At 39.5% G+C, this 21,315-nt stretch overlaps 1 protein-coding gene across 4 annotated transcripts in view; it reads left to right on the forward strand.

The window, feature by feature from the left end:
- RBM33 (RNA binding motif protein 33) overlaps positions 1-21,023 on the forward strand; it is a 101,938-nt gene extending 80,915 nt beyond the window's left edge. For 2 of the 4 annotated variants that reach the window (XM_030943752.1, XM_030943754.1), the window contains exons 16-19: positions 1,200-1,403; positions 2,779-2,967; positions 14,009-14,097; positions 14,280-21,023. In XM_030943752.1, the coding sequence (XP_030799612.1) occupies positions 1,200-1,403; positions 2,779-2,967; positions 14,009-14,097; positions 14,280-14,328 (531 nt within the window). In that variant the 3' untranslated portion in view covers positions 14,329-21,023. The remainder of the gene's footprint in view (positions 1-1,199; positions 1,404-2,778; positions 2,968-14,008; positions 14,098-14,279) is intronic. The other 2 variants (XM_030943753.1, XM_030943755.1) reach the window with 2 other exon arrangements.
- The last annotated feature ends 292 nt before the right edge of the window (positions 21,024-21,315 follow it).

The raw sequence follows: 21,315 nt of genomic DNA on the forward strand, positions 1-21,315 counted from the left end.
ACGAGACATGTGCCAGTTAGCATGAAACCCTCTGGTTTGTGATGTGTTACAGGTGCAAAAGGAGTTTTGTGAATATTTAAGGGAAGGGAAAAAGAAAATCCTGTGTAAATAAAGGTGCTTTCATAATATTTTGCTTTTTTTCCTTAGACATGCATTCTATTTGAGAGCTTTTGTGTGGTTACCAGAGGTTGGTTAGGGAGTTAGTCAAAGCCTTCCCCCTGCAAATAAAATGTTCATTAGTATTTGAGGTCTGAAGTTGAAGTCCTGTCAAGGCATAGATACTGCTGTTGAAACTGCAATAATACAATGCAGGTCATGGATGCAAAAGTACCTGATCTTTTGTCAGACTCTGTGGTTCGTGCTCCATGGAGTTTTCAGTGATTGTTGTAATCTGGACAGGCAGACACAAATTCAAGAATCACCTGTTTCTAGGAAAAAAATGAACTGTTGTGTAGAGGCAGTGGAAGGGAATAATTTCAGTGCTTTTAAGCTCATGGTTGTACTGTGCCTGATTGCACCAAGAGATGTTGTGGCAAGAGTTACCTTGGATGAGAGAGACACTGAGATGGTGTTTCACTGTGTTTGTGATTACAAATATAAGAGCTTTGTAAGGCAAACAAAAAACCACCTTGAGGAACTGTTCCAAGTACAGACAGTGTCCAAGGAAAGGGACTGCTTAAAAAGCTGCTGGTATAGAAGTTGGAGAAGGAGTATGCACTTAAAAATAAGTATCAGTTTTTTAACTAAAGAGAGGTCGGAGGCTTAAAGATGAGCAGAACATTTTCCTGATTCTTCCAGCCTTCACAGTTCTTTGCTCTTCCTTCTGTAATGTGTATGTCTCTCATTATATTTAAAAAAAAGAGAAGTAATAAAAATATAACACACACCATAGTTCTCATGTAACCTGGAAGGAAGAATAATTTGGAAAGAGAAGTGAAAACATGAAAAGACATGATTGACCATTGTAATTATAATAAAACCTGAACAAATTAAACTGTTGTTCAGCTAGCACAGATTTATTTTAGGCTGAAGTGCAATTTCCAGGCTGAGCCTTTGCACGCGCCTGCCGCAGCCACCAGTTTGCTTTAGCAGGCAGAGCCCTGGACACTCTCTGAATGAGCTGAATGTGGCAGGAGCCTGCTCAGGGCAAGGGTGTGCAGTGCCTGGACCCTGAGCCGCTGTTGTGTTGTTGATTTCAGCAGGGGGGAGAGGATGCTGGCTTTTTTCACCCCGAGGGCCAACCCCAGCGGCCTCAGCAACCCCCGGAGCCGAAACAGCCGCCAGTGCGGAAGGTCACATTGACAAAGGGAATGCAGCAGCACCAACAGCAGCAGCAGGCACAGATCCATTCACCAGCTCCTCAAGGAGTCAAAAACATCCAGGGAATCCATCAACCTAAAAAGGTGATTTTTAGATGCATATTGGTGCTAGAAGTTTCACTGTCTAGCTGTGTTGCTTTATTAATAACCAGCATTCTGTTTGTCAATTGCTAGCGCAGGGCTGCATGACCCAGGAGATGCATAATTGCATATAAAGCTTTTAATCTAGAGAGATTTGTTTGTATCCAGCACAGACTGGCTGTGCCTGCAGGTTGCTTTATCTGCTGATGTTCTGGCCAGCTCAGCACTCCCTGGGGAAGTGCACGTGTCCCAAGACAGCTACTGGAAGAGATGGTAACCAGTGTGCTTTTTAGCTTTAAAACCAAGTGGGTTTTGAAATTGTGCTTAAGATGTCATTTTAGCAGTTTGCTGCTTATGTAGGAGCACACAGTAACTGTTTCAGGATGCTCTTTGCTGGATCCACTCAGAACAGTTGGTGATCTTGTAACTTGATTTTTGCCCTGAGCATGCACTGGTAGGAGGCAGGGAAGGGTCAGGGTGGCAGCAGTGTGTGCCTTCTCTGCATTTTCAAGCTGGCACACTCCTTGAAGGTAGCTGGCATTTTGGCTTTTAAGTTCTTGGTTTTGAACTGTTGGCCATAATCTTCCTGTTTCATATAAGGATAAAGTTTTGTTGCAGATGTGAAGGGTATGAAAAGTTATTACCCATCATAGGCTTTCCAAGTAGGAATCAAGAAACTCTGTTGAATGTTGACTCAGTGTTAAGTGTTAACTCTGTTTGATGTTTGTTACTCTGTTTCATTGTTATTTTTCCACTCTCTTATTGTTCAGCATTTAATTTGCAAGAATTAAATCCATGCATTTCCTTCTCCAGAGTACAGGAAAAAGGAACTTTGAAAAAAGTTATTTTAAAGTTATTTAGTCTTATGCAAATAAAACAAAGATTTGGTAGCAGTAGAGATTGAAGGTGCTTGAAACACTTTGCTGATCTTGTGAGTACATTAAATTTAACTATGGGTTAAGAATAGAAGAAGGAGAGGGATCACCTGTTGGGTTTTTTTGTCCATACTCAAAATGTGGGAGCTGAACACATGCTGGTGATGTGATCAGTGTTGAAAACTAGGTTATATATTTTTGTCTGAGATCCTCCACTGCATGGTTGATCAATCTGTGCTACAGCTGAGGCTTCTAGGATGAATGCAGTATATATAACTCAATATATAACTTCTTATCCTGCTAAAAGAGGTTTGCATAAGCAGTGGAGGAATATGTTAGTAAATGGCCTTTCAAATTGGCAAGCAGCAACAAGCTGTTTTAAATCAACGTGTACTTTAATCAAGTCTTCAAGTAAATAGCCAACTTTTTTATCCTCTGTCAAGTGCAGCACACAGAGTCAGTGGGTAAGTAAATCAAAATACTGTTACTTTTGTTGTTGGCAGGTCATTATGCACGGCAGAGGCAGAGGAGTAGCAGGCCAGATGGGCCGAGGACGCTTGATGCCAAATAAACAGAACCTGCGAGTGGTGGAGTGCAAACCTCAGCCCTGTATTGTGTCAGTTGAAGGGCTTTCTTCATCAACTACTGATGTCCAACTGAAAAACCTGCTGATGTCAGTGGGACCCATTCAGGTAGGTCAACCTTGGTTTATCATTTTTGTGCCAAAAGGCTTTCATTCCAGAAAGCTCAGTTAATTCCCTGACACTAAATACAATGCGTGTTTATTGGTAATTTATGTTTGAAGGCACCCCCACCCACACAAGCTACACCTGGTAGCAAAGGCAAGCACGTGATGATATTGCAGCACAGGAGGCACGGCAGGATTTTGCTAACCATCACATTCCTGCTGCAAAACTCTCCTTCATTTTGGAGTTCCTCTGTTATTTTCATAGGTAATACAAGCCTGTCCATTCTGTGAGGTTGTTGAAGCCAGATGGTCATATCAGAGCAGATGTATTTTGGGTGCTGTCCTTGTTTATCGTTGACTTGCACCTACTCTCCTTTTTGACATTTACCTTTTCCTGTCACTGCAGCCCTGGGGTACAAGCACCTAATGACCCAGAGGACATTTTATACTGTGCAGCATCCTCTACTTTTTCAGTCTTCTTTGGAAAATTTTATTGATCCTTAATTTTTTAGAAGGTTCTCTTCCTTAGGGGCCTGCGGGCAAGGTTATGACATGCACACACTTGTATCTGCTGTGCAGCTTCTGTTCACAAACTGCCTCCTGGAACTGATGTGTCAGGTAAATGACTTGAGGAAAGCAGGAGGTTTTCAAAGCAGTGAAAGGCTTAGGAGGCCCTCTCTGACTTATTGTTACTGCATTTAAAAATATCAGTCAATGAATAATGAAAAATACAGGTGAGAAATTTATCGCCTTTTGACAGGAACAACATTTTCAGACAAATGCAATGCATGAATTGGAGGTGTTCTGTGAGAATTCTTTATTACTAGGATCATCTCTCTGTTGCAAAACAGACTGCTCTCCTAAAAATGAACATTCTGCCTCACTTGTTCCTAATTTAGTAAATGGAATAATGCTGAATTATTTACGTCATCAATTCAGAGAGGTTTAATTTGTTTGGGAAAGCAAAACTAGCCTCACAAAATACTTTGTGCCTTTGTGTTCTGTAGTACTCTAGGAAATTATTCATACAGTTCCAAAGCACATTTATTCAGTGTTTACTTGCTAAATCTTGCATGAGAATATTAGAAGGAGATTAATAGAAACCCTGCAATGAAATCTCACAATTGAGAGAAGTTATTGAGAATGTGCTAAAAAATTTATTCAGTACTTGCTGTTTCATAGCAGACTCCAAACCCTGGTCTCTCAATTCAATGCCACAGACCAATTTAGAAGGATGTACTTACAGGAAAAAAAACAATGACTCATTTTCTAGTGGGATTTGATGCATATCTGTGCCCTCCAGAACTTGTATTCTTGCAGCAGCATCAACTGTACCTTTGGAAATTATGCTTTCTGAATCATTATCCATTTTCCTTACAAGAAATCTAGAAGTAGTGCTTCAACATGATGCTTGAATTTAGCTAATGATGCAGAATGATCTTGTACTAATTCTGCACTTGAATTTCAAGTCTGACTTGTAGAAGGCTTGAAATTCCCTGGCTTGTTTTGAGACTAAATGATGTTTCACAAGTACAAATGGTGAGATATGCAGGAAAAAAGTGATGCTTTTGTAGGAGGAATATGAGTCTGGTTCCACCATCTGTAATATGTAGCTTTTTGATTTTGTTTTTTAATGATACCCTGAGAAGTGCCACCACAGAAGTGTTAATGCACCAAATTAAGAAGATGCAGTAACAATTTTAAGTGACTTGAAGGACAAAAGTGGAAAACAGAATGTTTGAAAATCTGCATTGTTGCTATCCACAGCAATTAGTTTTATACAGGTGGTGCTAGATTTTCAAAGAGGTCAATATCCTGAAGTACAAAAGTGGATTTTCTCCTGGCTGTAAATTAATGTTTTAACTCTTGTTTGTGCTCAGTGCTGCACAAAATCCCCTGCAGCTGGGAGGGTCAGGAGGTTCTGATAGCAAAGGGACACTCAATTATTTCCTCATTCTTCCTTGAATATGTGTTTCATGTAAGGGGCCTTGCAGGGAGGAATGCTGAAGGGAGCTGCTGAAGAAGAGCCCAGCAGTGGCTGAAAGGGCTCTTCCCATGCAGGCTTTGGGGTTCCTGTGTGAGGACAGTGTGTGTGGGAGGCATGGACCACAGCAAACAGATCTTGGGTAGTGCACAGCTCTGGTCCTCTAAGATGAAGTGTTGCAGCTTGATGGACTGAAATAGGAGGTATTTGGGGAGATGGCAGTTGTGAGACAACAGCAAAGTGTGAAATTCTAGCTGCTTTTTTTGAAATCAGGCCAAGATGCCCAGGTTTTTAGCTGGTTTCTGATGGAGCTGAAGAAATAGTAGGGGAAGGGAAAGGAGAGTCAGTTCTATCTGACTCAGTCTGTAAGGTGTAGAATATCCTGTCTTCAGCTGTTGATTATACTCACCAAAATTTTCCTTAAGGAACTGAATTCTTTTGAGATCAAGATTCTTCATTTCATTTGTCTCCACGGGAAATAAGTGTGTTGAATTCATGCTTATGTTTTGCAATTGTAAAGGAAATTTAAATCTGAATCAAAACTTAGGGAGTTCTCTTCATGCCTGGATAGTGTCTTGAAAGGACACATATCCACCCCCCAAATGCCTAGTTAAAGGTAAGGATTCCCAAACTGTGGGACATAGTTAAACAAGCACCTCTGATGCTAAACAAGCACCTTGCTTTAGAGCAGCATGCAGACACAGCTCAGAAATCTGAGTATCTCATGTATCAATTTCTGCTGCAGTCAGGATTTGGAGGTGGGAGTGGCTGAGACAGAGTTCCCAGAGAGGAGGAAGAAATCCAAGGAGCTCCTTGCTCTTTGACAAGAAGAACAGACCACAAGCACTTGTCCCTCCTGGGAGAGGAGCTCTGCTTCATCTTCACCTTCCATGCTGGGGCATCTGTAAAGCAACTGAGCCCACACCAGCTCTTGGTTCCAAATATCCTCAATTTGTTTTACAGTGTGATCATCCTGTGTGTCTTTCCTCAGAAAGTGAATCTTTGCTGGCATAACAGTTTAAAGTTGTGGAAAAAGTCTATAATCTATCAATGGAGTTAACAGGGAGGAAGAGGTTACTTTGCTTTTCTGGGTCCAAAAGGCTTGGGGTTTTATTTTTAGCTTTTCCTTGTCAGTATCATTCTCGAGGTACAAGTACCTTGCACAAACCTTGGGATGGGAAGTTGAAAACTTCCCTCAGTTTATGATGTTCAGTGCTCCCAGCTTTGCCATCAGCTTTCACTGAGGTGTCAGTGAGTCACAGTTTGGGAACAACTGGGCATGCATAAGACAGGATGGGGGAAACTTAGAGTTGAAGTTGGAAATTTGGCATTTTCCCTTCCTATACCCTAGAAATGGATAGAATTATCTTTTCCCATGTATAACCTTTGAAATACCTTCTGTTGCCTAATCACTGAAACTCTTTAATTCTCATCCCTGCTTCACTAAAGGTGTTATTGACATAGGAAAAAAAATACCATTAAGATTCTCAAGACATTGAATATAAGAAAATCTTCGGGGCTTCAGGAACATCCTCTTTGTTACAGCTGCCTTTTCCAGCTCAAACATGATGAAATTAGCAGAAGTGCTTCCTCCAGCATACACTGTGCTTTCATGCTCTTTCTGGAGAGGATGAGTTTTCAGAAGCAAATAATGTGCCTCCAGTAAAATCTCATTGCTGATTCTAAAATAATTACATGTTATAAATAAATAAATAAAATTATGTATTCCAAAGTGTTGGAAAGTTCAGGAGATTTCTGTGCACATCACCAGACTAAAACCTCCTGAGGATGGTGGTGAAGCAGTGACATTCAATGCACATCCATCCAGAACCACTGGATAAAGTAGATTACTAATAAGTTGCAAAGGTCATGAGAAACAGCACTTATGTGTTTGGTTTTTTTTTTTGTGCTCCTAAATTCAGGTTTAATGTTTGTATTGTCTAGAGAGAGTTGTGTTCAGCTAGTTATTGCCACCCTCAGATGAATTGAGCTTTTTTGGGATGATGGCAGATAAACTGTTTTCTAGATCTTCAGATAATTTGAGTACTGAGGGAATTGTTCTATGGAGGTATCTATCATCATAATCTTTAATCATGTTTTTGTACATCAAATATGTGCAAACATAAAGCATCAGTGCAAAATTTCAGTATTTGAAGATTTAAGATTATAACTTCTGATGCTTAAAAAAAGAGGAAATGGAAAAGCAGACTGTTGTCTATCAGAGGTGATGAGAGTGTTGGGATTGTAGGTGTACTGTGAGGAGTTCTACAAATGAGGGTTTTGCTCTGCAAACACTGTCATTTCTGGTCTGGGAAAGGAAAAGCAATTCCAGTGCTGATGTGCCTGCCTTTGCTTTCCTGGAGTGACAGTGCTACCTAGTGCTGGGCTGCTGTAAAGGCAGCCCCAGCCAGCCCTTTAAATCCCATTTTACGCATATAATTTTCTTTTTATCTTGACATTTTAATTTTTTTAATTCAACAATTAAACCATATATCCCTACATTATCCAAATCACTTATCATCAATACACTTTCAATTAACCTTCCTCTATATTTCCTAGTATCAAAAACAATAACCAACCATCATCACCATTCCATAACCACCCCAGAACTAACCCCTCCCAAAAAAACCAAACAAAAATATAAACCATGATCATAAATCATCAATCAGTCATTCACAGAACAGCCTTTCCCCTCATGAGACCTTGCATATGGAAAAAGAAAGCTGAGTACTTTTAAGGGCAAATAATAGGAAGTCAAAGGTGTCAGAAAAGCAGAAAGGAGGAACAGAAGGTGGAAGAGATCAATTGCAACAGCTGAGAGTGAAATAAATACATTCTGTCCCAGCCTCTGTGCCTGCTGGTAATGGCTGGGAAGTGTCACTGCCAGGAAAGATGCTTCAGGTATCAGGAGACTGTGGGGACAATAAAAACATGTCTGCATTTATTGATGGGAGGGAAGAAAAAATAGAATCTGGTTGTTCTGTTTAGAAAGTGCCTGCTGTGCTGCTATTTGACTTGTTGCAGAACAGCTTGGATCACAGACTAGAGATGATGTTGGTTGGGGAAGTTTGATTTCTTTTTGCACAGACCTGGTTTTTAATAGTTTATATGAACTGGCACCCCTAATCCCAAACCCACTGGTGAACTGAAAGTGTGGCCTGCTGGGCAGTACATTTACTTCAGTGAGAGAAATTAAGTAGAGGAGGAAACCTTCATTTCCCATGTGTCTCCTATGGTTGAAACAAGTGCTTGCTCCAGTCTCATTCCTACCTGCTTGGTCTCCATCTCCCAGTGCTCTGTTATCTCCATTTTCACTTCTTGCTCTCTGTGTAACCTCTCAGAGTTCTGGTGTCCAAGGTGTTGCATTCTGCAGTCTCCTGCTTTGTACTTGAGGATGTCCTGCTCTTTGTCTCTGCAGTGAAGCTTTACTAGACATTAATGTGCTGCTCTGATCCTACTGGCTATTTCAGTATTGTACAAGTGCAAATTTAATTACAGACCTTGGATAGAGGAGATATTTGAGGGCAGTGTAGATCTTCAGGCCTAAGGAAATATCTTTAGAAGGAATGGTCCTTTTATGATATTCATGCTTTAGTAGTTCAGTTGCAGAAAAAGCCAGAGCTGCTGATTATTTTTTAAGGTTTTGAGTTAAATAGTATGTAAGCAAACTCTCAATCAAAAGTATGATTATGAAATACTGGGCTTCTTGAATTTTCCATTCAGCCTAAGATCTGCATCTTTCCATGGCAGTTCCTAAGCAGACAGTCAAGATCAATATGAGCTCTGTGCTTCCTAAATCTCTTCCATGTAAAATACTCTTCCTCACTCTAAACTAGCTTTTTATTTTTAATGCTAGAAATATGTCAGAATGTAATCTCTGTCCTCCAGAGTCACACATGCTCAGAATACCTGTGACCTCAGGCTGCTATCAGGAGCTGCTGCAAGTAGATCTGTACAGCCAAATCTGTGAAGTAACCAGTCACTTGAAATCCCTTGGAAGTTATTGTGTGTATTGTCAATCCTTTCCACCTGAGTGGGTCCCAGGAGAGGTTTTCATCCTCTGGTGAACATCTGACTAGGTCAACTTAAAGAGAAGATGTGAATGAAGTTGTTTTCTCAGAGCTGTGACGTTTGGGAGGATTGTGGTATTTCAGTTTAGGGGCTCATGACAGGAGGTTCTGGTGTGGCACAGTTGGCAGTAGGGAAGTCTCCTGTGGAGGAAGAGTGAGGGCCCTCCCAGTAAATCAAGCAATGCTCACTAGGACCAGCTGGTCTCCAGAGGCAGAGCTGCATCCTCCCCTGCCTCCCACCACTGGCCTTTCAAAATCTGTAGGTCACAGAATAATACTAAACTCAGATCAAATTCCTGTTGAGGTATCATGCTTTGGGAAACATAGAACCATGTGTTTTGTCATTACAATGGAGATCATTAGACCAAGGATTGCTGTAGGAATGTTTGTTCTTTGAAAAGGAGAGAGCAGCTGGCATTTGTTGTGTGTGGTGCTGCCTCGGGTCTAAGAACAGCACACTGAATTACATTTTGAGAAATGGGTGTTGGATTTGCATGGCTGTGTTTTTATAGTAGGGGGGCTACAGGGGTGGATTCTGTGAGTAGTTGCCTGAAGGTTCCCCTGTGTCTGATTGAGTCAATGCCAACCAACTGCAGGATGGACCCAGCACTGCCTGAGGCTGAGCCCATCAGCAGTGGTGTTTGTGCCTCTGTGTTTTCAAATAATAATGTGTTTTTAGAAGGGGAGAGGGGGTATTGAATGTTATCACTGAAAAAAAAAAAGCTCCCAAATTATTCAAAAAGGATGAAGTTTAAGTGTGTTAAACTAGCAAGATACATGATTAAGATTTTTAAAATGAATTAATTTTTGGATGTATTTTTCTAGCTTGTTTGTTTGGAATCAACAAAAGCAGAAGCTGATGGAGTAAGTCTTTGAGATAATGCCTTGAAAATTTTGGGATAATAAAATACCACAGGGTACGCAAGGGAGTTTTCTTCTGGTTGTAGCTGTTAACATCATCCAGATGTAGGATCAGCTCTAAACTGCAAATCACCCCAAATTCAAAAAGACACAAATAATCCAGTAGGATGAGAATGCAGTTATTTTACTTCAAGTTTCTGCTGAAGTGGAACTCTTAATTTCTGTGCCCAGCCCATAGCCTGTCTGCTCAGGATGGGATGGCAGCAGCTCAGGCCCTGCACCTGTGTCAAATGTGTTGTGTGCCTTATCATCAATGTTCTTAAAACATAAAGCTCAGGGCTTAGGTCGTTAAGTGAGTAAGAAGGTATTGTCCCAAAATCAGAACATAAATAAGTCTTTGTTAGCTGGGTGCATAATGTTCACACTTGCAAGTCATGATAGATGAGGATTTGTTTGAAAACACAGCAAAGATGGTGGCATTTCAGATCATGGTCACAGCTTCAGACTAACTTGGCTTAGTAATTGTCTCTTGTTAAAACAGAACCAGAAGGGGGTTTTTATCTATACCCAAGGAAGATGTATATACCTCATGTACCTTAATAAACATGAAGTAATTATGCATCATTTTTGCTGACATAGTCTGAGTGCAGCAGAGGCTGAGAATTTGAATCAAACTCATTTAAATTATTTTTTTTTGAGACAGTTTCCAACTGGAGCAGTATTGTTTGTGCAACATTAGTTTTGCAGTTCTTAATTCTCAGTCTTAAATCTAGGCATGTGTAACTGCAGCTGCAGTTGAGAAGATGCTGCCTTACCCCAAGCTGGGTGATGGGTTGTGTTTAGGCAGTTCAGTGAAGGATCAGATTGGTGGATTTTTGTTTCAATAGTTGTATTGACCAGTGAAATTAAATCTGATAAAGATGTTTTTCAGTAAACTTACCCAAGAACTGATGCCTTGTTGCCGAAGCAGTTGAGTATTAAAATGCATTTAGTGTTTTGATTGCTTTGGGGTTTTTTTTTCCTTTAGAAAATAAAGCAGTAATACAGTGAAGAACACAGTACCCAAATTAGTCAGTTGATAAGCATATTAATTCATAAGAAAGTATAAATAAGTTATCTATAATAATATTTAGATGCTTTGCCTAATTTTGTTAATAAGTCTGTGTTACACCAGAATGTCTTCCTTTAGTCAATTTTTACATGCTAATTACTGAGAAACTTGTTAATGATTCATCATCATGCTTGTATAAACTGCAAAATCAAATTTTACTTTTGCACCTCTCCAGAATATTAATGCAATAATATCTCAGTTCTTGTGGGAAAAGTCACCAAAAGCAGCTTCTCTTCTTCACTTGATCACAACAGGAGTCTGGAGCATAAAGCATTGGGAGAGTCTGCTGTGGTAGTTGAGTGAGACCTGACATTGTGGGGAGGATCAGTTTGGCAGCAGGACATGCAGGGTGCATCCCTAGGTTCTTGTACAGCTCCTCTTGTTGAACTGTTCTCTGAAATATTCATCCTTTCAGTGGTTCAAACAGGTTTTTCTCTCATTAAAAGTGTTGACTTCTTTGAACAGAAGAGATTTTTGGTTTGTTTTCAGTTGTAATTCAGAGATACTTTTGTTAGCAACTCTTAAAGTTTGTTCTTTCCAAATCTTATTTAAAGGCTGTGTTTAATTTTTAGTCTTCAAAGCATAGTCCTCAGTGATAGGACTTACTTAGTTCATGGTTCTTTCTTTTTTAGCAAGAAAACTGGTGTCAGGAAAACATGTGTTAAGATCTAGTTCTATAAATCATTAAAAAGTGAGATCACTAAGGGAGGAGAACACAAACTTCAGCATCTCTGTCACTTATTCCTGCAGATAAACCTGCAGGTGAATTGAGCTTTATCCAGGGTCTTTCACCACTGTGTTTTGCTGCATGACTGCATTTTTGTTGGTAAAATGTGCTTAACTGTGTCAAGAGCATTCTGATTTAAAAAGAAATAAAGATCATCCTCTGAGTAGATTTTGTTATAGCTAAATCCTATTTCTACCAGCTCAGAATTTGAGAAGTTGCAGTGACTTAGCTATACCTTTTCATCATAGCAGCTTTCTAAAAACTATAAAATGCAAATTAACCTACTGATGCTTATCAGATTTGCTGAATCCCTTAACTTTTACTCAGCTTTCACTTTGAAATCACAGGCTGGTGGAAATACTAAGCATCTGTGATTTTCCTGGAGAAAGTTTCCTGTCAGTTAGAAGAAGGTGCAAAATTAATTGCTTCAAAATCACAGATAGGTAAGTTACAGAAAGTGGCAAAGCTGAATTGTCAGGCTTAGATACAAAGAAATTTGACTTATCAGGTGCCATGGCTCTTGTTAAATACACATTTACCAAGAGAGTCTTAGGTGTTCAAAAAAGATAGAAGTAGACAATTTTAATAGCAAATTTCCTCTAGGCATATGACATCTTGCTTAAAATGCTCCATTAGATTGAATGAACAGGGAACAGATTAGTGGGATTAAAAATTCTTTCACTAAGAGATACCAAAGTGTGTCACCCTCAAAATGTGTTGAGTGGGGTTGTATGTTGTTTCCCGAGGAATCCTTGCTTCCTCCAAAGATCTATGGTGCTTTTTTAACAGTCTAGATGGTGATACAGAATTTTTGAAGGCAAAGTTTAAAATCCTGAGGACTGACCATCATCCAAGGGTGGGGGATGCAGCTGAGTTCCAGGCAAAATACAGGAGCAAAGAATTATGTTTATATTATCCATCAGGAGGTCATAATCTAGAACAGTTTTAAGGTGTCCATATACATGCATTTGTCTGTGTGTCTGTGTGTGTGTATATATATATCTCAGTGTAAAACTGTGTTGCCATTATGCAGAAACTCAGAGAAAAGTAGAATATTAATAATTCTTTATTCTGCATCCAAAGCTGTAAGAACAACTGGAAGCTGAATCAGAGCAATTCTGCCTTTAATGTGCTGCAGCATAGGCTATTAAATATCCAGAACTTTCTGTGAGATGTTGGAATCACTGTGGTACTGTGAAATTTTGTTTGAAGCCTTCAGATCTGTTTTAACCTCATTACTCTGAAATCTCTGGCCTGTGTTCACAGGCAGCAGGATTTCAGGATCATATTTCCATCTTGAGTATTCTGTGACGCTGGATACTTGCTGGATGTTCTCACTGATTGTTGGATGTGTAGCTATTTAATGTGTGAATCTTCATCTTCTTGAATTTCTCAAGTGTCTTTTGGAAAATTATTCTATTTTAACTGAAGTGCTAACTCAAAGCATAAGCTCTAATCTTCATAGGTGTGATAACATCTCTTAACCAAGGCCACAGGACTGCTCTCTGGGGTCAGCCTGACCTGCTGCAAGCAGGGAATAAGGACATGAGTTCTCCAGAGTCCTGGCTGAGGTGTGCTGGAGTTTTGGAGGGCTCAGTACTGTGCAGGGGGTTTGTCAGAGCTGGAGCTTTGTGAACTGCTCTCTCATGGTTGGGAGGCACGTTTCAGATGGACTTGTCTGGGGACATGTGTGTTGTGTGGAGGACTTGGATGTGGTGACCTAATCCATCTCAGTGGGGTTTTGTGGTGGTGTCTGCCAAAAGCTGGCCACTTGTTTTATCAAAACAGCATGAGGATGTGCAGTTGAGAGAACTTATCACTTTTTTCTGTTTCTGTCCTGCCTAACCTGTGGAAAGCCCTGATCCCTTAATGTACATCAGCTAAATGACTCCGGGTGCTTGTGTGGGCAGCTGATCTCTGACCAGTTGAATGCTTCTTACTTGGTGGGAGTTTGGCTCATCTGCTCTTGAATTGAAGAATTGTCACCTTTGCTTAACAAGTGATAGTCTGGGTTTTCCAGGTGGTACAGTTGCTTAAAGCACCAACTCAAACACCATCAGCTGGGACCCTGACTGCAGTCTCAGAAGTCTCTTTCCAATCTATTCTTTTATGGGACCCCAACTGCAGTCTCAGAAGTCTCTTTCCAATCTATTCTTTTATTGCCCAAAAAAAGAAAACAGAAATATCTTTCTGAATAAAGACTACAACAAAATTTCAGTCGGTTTCCTGCTGTTGTGAGGTGGATCTTGGAGTGAATATTAAAAATATGTTTTGGCTTTTTTGTCTCTGCAGAGTTTACAGATGCTTCCTCAGCAACGGAAAGCCATAGCAAAGTTCAAGGAGCCAGCACATGCTTTAGCATTTCAACAGAAATTCCACAGGTAAATAATTAAGCACTGCTGCCACCATGGGTCCTTCCTTCCTTTCAGAAGATAAAATCAGTCTCCTCTGGCTCAGTGTTTCTTTAATCCAGTCAAGCATCTGTTGATTAGTGACCTTCATGGAAGCTCCATGCCCGAATCAGTCTGAGCATCACATTTAACTTTCTTTTAACTCTTAACAGGCACATGATAGATCTGTCCCACATCAACGTGGCACTGATTGTGGAGTGATGTCTGCTGAGAGAAGCCCCTGCACCAGCCTCAGTGTACTGTGGAGCTACAGACTCACAGAGGAAAATCCATCGGGTTGGAACCCTGTCAGCTCAGTCTGTAACTGCTCTGTTGAACTCCAGAAAGCACCAAGGTGACCTCCAGGAGAGGTGAATTCGAGAGGATCTGCAAAGGTGGAATTTCTGTTCAGTTTCTTCACATTCTGTTGTAACCACATGGAATTATAGAGGTTTTTTTTTTTTTTTCCAAAATGCTTTTGATGCATGTAGACATTGTTCTTCAGGATCCTACTGTGTGACCACAGTGACTTGAGAGAGAACGGTTACAGCGAAAGATTTGAAAAACTTTCAAAGAATAGCAAAGAATATTTGATAATGGTTGCTCTTATCTTCAGTGCAAGGTATTTGAATGAAAACTCATTTTTCTAAACAAATTAGTTGCATTGTATACCTGAGAGCACAGAAGGTATTCTTACATAGATTTGAACATGGTCTGCTTTGCTGAATAGCAGTTTGCTGAGAAGCTTTGGAGGTGACACTGGAAAATTGTAGTTTTGATCTTTGTAAATAAGTCTGTGTGTTTTTCTATTCCAACATAGACTTCCATTTTCTCTTTCCAACTCCACTTATTCCATAAAACCCTGTGTAGGAGGAATAACACTGCTGTATTTTCCCTTGGTTTTTAAAAACAAGGATCTTCACCTTTCAGTAGCATCGTGGGGTAGTGAACTCTTGAGTTGTAATTAGGTTGTTTTAAATAACTCTGCCAGATGCAAGGAAAAAGAAGTATTTTGTGGGTCACTTCAAAAATGTTATGCAGGAAGAGTGGTGCATTCCTGATAGTTCTTCTGGCCTAGTGTTTCATGGTTGCCTCATGCTTTATTTTGATCAGGTTTTTTTCTTTGAGATTTATTTTGTCATTAATGCTGAACCGTGAGAAACTCATAACTGGAGGGACTTGTTTTGATGTGGTGTTCCTGATACATAAAGGACTATAAGGACATTGTGGATCTCCTGATGAATGTGTCAGTTCCCAAAAATGCCATGAAAACATTAAGGAGCTTATATTTTATTCAAAGTAAAATTCGTAATATTTCCTTTTGGTTAGAGCCATCCAGACGGGGTTGCCAAAGTAACAATTTTTTCAGTTACTTCTGAATAAACTTACTAAAATGTCATCTTTATATTGGATTCCAGTTTTTATGAACATTTCCTTAGTTTTTAGACCATGATGTTTTGCTTCATGCTTTATTTTAGGAATACTCTTAAGCACTCCACCTGCTTTTTGAAGGGGGGGACTTGCAGAAATGTAGGTTTGTTACCTGAGTGACTGCAGAAGAACACTATGGATATGAAATAAAAGAGCTGCAAATGGGGTCCAAAATAGGCATGCCAAGCTGGAAGGGATGAGCTAAGCAAATTTATAGAACCTTTTTTTAATAGTATCTTTTTTTTTTTTGATGATTTAATGGCACAGATACCTAATTGGCTTTCTTCCACTTTTGGTCCAGATTTTCAATTAAGTAAAAGTTATCAAAAATAATGAGGGAATAAGTACTGTCAAAAGACTTCTAGGTAGACCTGCTCTCTGTTCATTGAAATAATTTAGAATAACATGGTGCTTAGGAAATATTCTTGAAGTCCATTTAAAACTTAGTGTCAAGACACAGTAACAGAATGAGGAGCTTTTTGTGGAGGCAGGGTTTACACCCACCTGTATAATTCATGCATAATATTTAATGACAGCCACAGTTGCTGTACATGAAGTGCTGTTAGTGCTTCAGGGTAGAGCCAAGCCCAGGACAGAGCTGCAGATAGGAAGTGCCCAGTGGGACCAGCCCCAAGGACCTGCAGGGTGATCAGCCCCAGGCTGTTTAACTCCTCACACCATTAGCTCTGGGACCCCTACACTGCCTCCTCAGGTTATGTCACTTTTATTCCTAAGAAATACCTGATGATCTTTAAAACAAGACATTAAGCAGTTGCTCATCCCCCTGTTAGGGAGCAGTTTCTCTGCAGTGAGCAGGACAAGGAAACATCTCTGGAGTTACAGTAGTGCGTGCCTGGAAATCTGGGATAGATGCAAACTCCAGACAGGCCAGCAGCTGAGTTCAGCAGTAGGAACATCTGCAGTTGATCAGCTGTCCTGTCAGAAGCAAACATTATTGGGGTTAGAGGGTTTCTTGGAGCCTAAGAATATGGGTTTGATTCAAAAGTCAAAGAAGTTTGTAGAAACACTCCTGCTTTGGGTTTTGAATCCATCCCAAAGAGCCTGAGGTTCAGCCAACTTAAGTTTTAAAAATTTTTATTCAGTTGGGTTTTAAAATTTTTTTTTTGAGACAAATGTGTGGCTTTGGAATAAAGACACAAAATGGCCTCATATCTGTTTAAATGAAGGAGTGACGTGAGCAATGCCTGTTTAATGAGTAGATGCATCCTCTTTAACAGCAGTTGCAGGAGATTTATGCTTGTGCATAGACAGGGTATGGGTGGATTGCTGGGGATTAATTCAGCTGCTTACTGCAGTACCTGGGTACCTTCCTCCATGTAAACCTACCTTATGTATGTATGTCTATATTTGTTTTATTATACACATACATACATACTCACCCCCTGTGTTGTCACCATATCTCTCTAATGTCCTAAAAAACTCAGTAGCAAAAGTAGCAATTAGGTGAGTCATTTTTTAAAATGTTTGTGTTCTCTTACTTCTCAAATCATAACTTAAAAGTGGATCTCTTGGCATTGATTGGTTTGGATGATACAGCTCCTTTAGATCCATTTGTTGTCTCCTCCCAAAAACACCCAAAGGAAATAGAGGTAAAGCTAGACAGACGTGTTCTTGATGTGTTCTCTTCCAGCACAGAGTTAAATCTGAGCATTTTAAGTTAACTTTCTTGGAAGATCTGTTGCAACCATTATCTTGTTCTTTCTTTGTAGTGAATCCACAATACGATGCAAAATGGAAAAAAAGAGAAGGCATTTAATGTAGTATGTAAATATTGAACTTTTAAAATTAAAATGCTACTCAAAAGTGCTTACAGTCAACCACATCTTAGCTATTTGTTAGTTTTTTGTGTTGTCTTATCTAAATTTAAATGGATATGATTCCATAAATGTTGATGTGTTTTTGTGTATATCTCCAAATTTTTATAAAGATGCTAGTAAGTCAATACATATATCCTGATCTGTGTATTATTTGTTCAGCTTTTATTAGCATAATTTTATAATTATTTAAATAGGCAACTCCAGTAGGTGGTTATATGAAGTCAGCTTTTTTTGGTTTTTTTTTTTCAAATTATTTCATTTCCATCTTGTACCTCTGGAAAATTCACTTTATAACTATTCATATTTTGCCTTGACTAAAATATTGAACTACCCATATGATCTGTGGTATTTTAGTTGAATGTTCTACTTCTGTTGTTTTTTTTTTAATTAAAAAAACCCCTAAAACAACTCTGTCCTTTAACTTCTGAGGGGAAACACTGTCAGACCAAGGCACGGGGTCTCTCTGGGTTTGTTCCATTGTGCTGTTTGCAGGTACAAATTTAGGTCTGTGGTGTAATGCTGTCCTCAAAAGTTGGGGCTGTTTTGGTTGCACAGTTCGGATTTCACATGTGGGGCAGGTTGGTGGCACGTTGGTGCATCCCAGTGTTATCAGTGCCACCCCTTATCAGTGCCACACCAGCCTGTGGTGTGGTGCTGGGGATGCTCAGGGCCCTTGCTGCAGACAGGGGGACCAGGACAGGTCTGTAGCATTTCCATGGCCAGAGGGATGCTGTCCTCAGCCCACACATATCCCCAGTGTGACTTTGGGAAGGAGGAGTGGATCCAGGCACCCCCTCTGCAAGGTATCCTTGGATATCTAGTTTATTCCCCCCATTTAAATCTGAAGATTTGCTTCAGGTTTCTGATTTTTTTGTAAAGAAGTCCTTCTAGCCTTTAAAATGCTCAGCAGACTGAGCATTTTAATTCACTAATGTTAGGTTTGCTCTGCAAGGGCACAGATGACAGTAAAACTGAAGGTTATTTCAGAATAACCTTGGAGGTCCTCAAAGTTGGTTTTTTTTTAACATCAGCTACTGGGGATAAAAAAAAAACTTGGTGCTGTATTTTTTATCTTTTTTTACACACAGTATTTTTTATCTGTGTAGTTTGAAATGATGCAGTTTCCCTGGAAGCTGCTGCAGGCACTTCTGCACTCATAACTGTGTGGCTGTATGTGTGTGTGGGTGTGTCACCCCTGTACTTGGGCTGAGAGGGGGTGGGAGGCTCTGGGGTTCTTTTGAGAGTTTTTTTAGCCTGGTTTTTTTGGGGTTTTTTGTTTTGTTTTGTTTGTTTGTTTGTTTGTTTGTGGGGTTTTTTTGTCTGCTTGGGAGATACCCTGGATTTGTTCTCTGGCATAGTATTGTGCTTTTCCTGTCCTTTGTGTAGTACTGTGTCTGTGATTTGAGTCAAGGTACTTGAAGGTAGAAATCTGTGTCACCTGTTCACTGTCAAAAAGGCATTTTTTGTTCAGAGAGACATAAACCTTTTTTTTTAATGCATTTTTTGTGCTATTGCTTTTGTTTCTTTTTTTAGCATCATGATAGATGAGAAATTAAATGTGAAGGAAACAAATCCTAAACAGATTGCAGAACGTTAGCTGTATTAATAAGGTCATTTAGGGTAACATAGAGCTTTTGTTTCAATGTTACCTTAAATCATGCCTTGTCCTCTAATTAATTCATAACCATAATACTTGAAAGTATTTTATCTTAAATTAGTATCAAATCCTAAGGATTTTCTGTAAGGTTTTTTTGTAACCTGATTTTTAAGCATGGAGATAACTTACTGTCCACATGAGCACAGGGGCTTGTGTACAAAACCAGATTCATATTGGATCCTTGGGTATGCCAACTTCTGGTACAATATGGTTGGGAAGGATCATTTTGTTCTTTATAATGCTGCTTTTGGCAGGGTTGGGTTTTTTAATTTCAAACAAACAAACAAACTCCCTTTTCTACTTCTCTACTTTGGTGGAAAGTGTGGTCCTTATTGCACTAAAGAAAACCTCAAGGTGAAAGTTAATCTCACAGGGTCTTTTAGGTTCTTGTGTTGCTCTCTGCTTTCTTGGTTCACTGATTTTTCTAACTAACTGGAAATGGGCTTTATAGATACACTTTTTCAACAGGTTACACTGCTTTTATTTTATGTAGCAGCACTTTTGTTCAGTGGTTTTTACCATCTAAACTTTAAACAGTATTGCAGATTAAAAATACTTTTGTAAAAGAACCTGTGTACAGTTAAATGTAGCTGTATTGCAATGTTGTGTGTAGTCACATGGAAGATCACAGTTTCCAACACTGCTGTATTGATGTTGTGTTTGTTCAGGATTTTCTTTGTGTGCATCGAATGGATTTTAATATGCATGGTATTTTTTTTTCCTAGTGTCTGTCAGGCTGAGATTGGAACCTTGCAGTTTTATCTCTATTTTGAGAATAACAAAACCATTTGTTTGCAGGTTTTCTTTTTCAGATGATGAAACTTCTTTCAGCATTTTAACTTCTAATTAATAGACATTTTTACTTACAGATCCAGCAGAGACCAGATGCTAACCGTTATTTATTCACAGCTGATCTTCTGCACCATTGCATATAATTTTATTTATAAAGGAGCCCTTGGATTAAGTCAACTTTCTTTTTTCCTGTGGTACCCTTTGCCTCTGCTGTGCTTTTTCTCATTTTCATCTCATTTACCCCCATTTTTCCATTTCCATTTGTGTCCTTGTTATATTCCTGCTCTTTTCACTCCCTGTTCATCTCTCTGCTTTTTTCCCTGAGTGCATTGCATTCAATCTTTTGCTCTGTTTTCTGTTTTTCCAGCTCTTTTGAGAGTACTTGAACCCTAGATGACTTGCTCTGAAATCCACCCTACCATACTTTCCTTTGCAGACTCTGGTGCCTGAAGTTGAGGTTGCTTTGGTACAGGTGTCACCCCTTAGGCTGTGCTGCCCGTCCCAGAGCACTGGAGAAACATCACTTAACACTTTTGCTTTGCAGTTTTTCCCCATGCTGGAGAATGTAGACATTTCCTTTACATGCTTGAGCATTTAGCCAGGCTAAACAGGATTAACAACTGTTTTATCCTTTTCACTTTTTCAGGAGCTCTGTTCTTGAATTCAGTGATAGTAATAGCACTTTTTGTTATTGCCACGTAGAAATACCAACACTGTCGACACGATTCTGCCTCCTATTACTATTACTGAATGTGATCCTTCCTAACCTGTAAAGTCCTAAGCAGTGTTTATATAAATATATAGATACATATTTATCTGTATCTGGGTGTTTTGAGAATCATTTCAAATGTACTGCTCTAATCTGGATTGCAGAGTTTGTTTATTAGCAGTTCAGGATATAAATTCAGCAGCCGACTGTATCATACTGACTGCACTGGGAGTGCATCTGCCTCGTGTTTCCTACAGCATCATCTGCACCAGGTGTGCACTGCTGATTGCTTGAGTGTAAAACTGGACTATACCAAATCCTCCACGTGCATAAGAGATCTTTGTCTTACCTATTTGGGTGAATGTAAAAATGGAAACACAAAGATGATCTCGTGTACAAGTTTTTTTACATGTATTTCCATGTTTGAAATGTGAACATGTAAATATATTTATTGTACCTAAAATATGTCAATAAAACCGGATCTTTATCATTCCCTGCTTCTTGTTGTTTGATGTACGACTTCAAACTTGTCAAAAAAGGCTTCACACACTGGATTGTTTTACCATTTTTATTATGGTATCATGTCTGGGCTTGCTTTTACATCAGCAGCGTAGCACAGGGTTCTTTGCCAGCTGTGCAAAGGTGCCCCAGATGGAAACAAAAGTGGCTGAGGGTAAAAGGAACTTGTGCTTGTGTGGCTGGTTCAAAGGATCTGGAAGATAAGAGGGATCTCTTTTTAAAGAGATAACATACATACAGGAGGAAAGCCTGTGAGTGTTCAA

The sequence above is a fragment of the Camarhynchus parvulus genome, chromosome 2 (genome assembly GCF_901933205.1).
Source record: "Camarhynchus parvulus chromosome 2, STF_HiC, whole genome shotgun sequence".
Classification (NCBI taxonomy): Eukaryota; Metazoa; Chordata; class Aves; order Passeriformes; family Thraupidae; genus Camarhynchus; species Camarhynchus parvulus.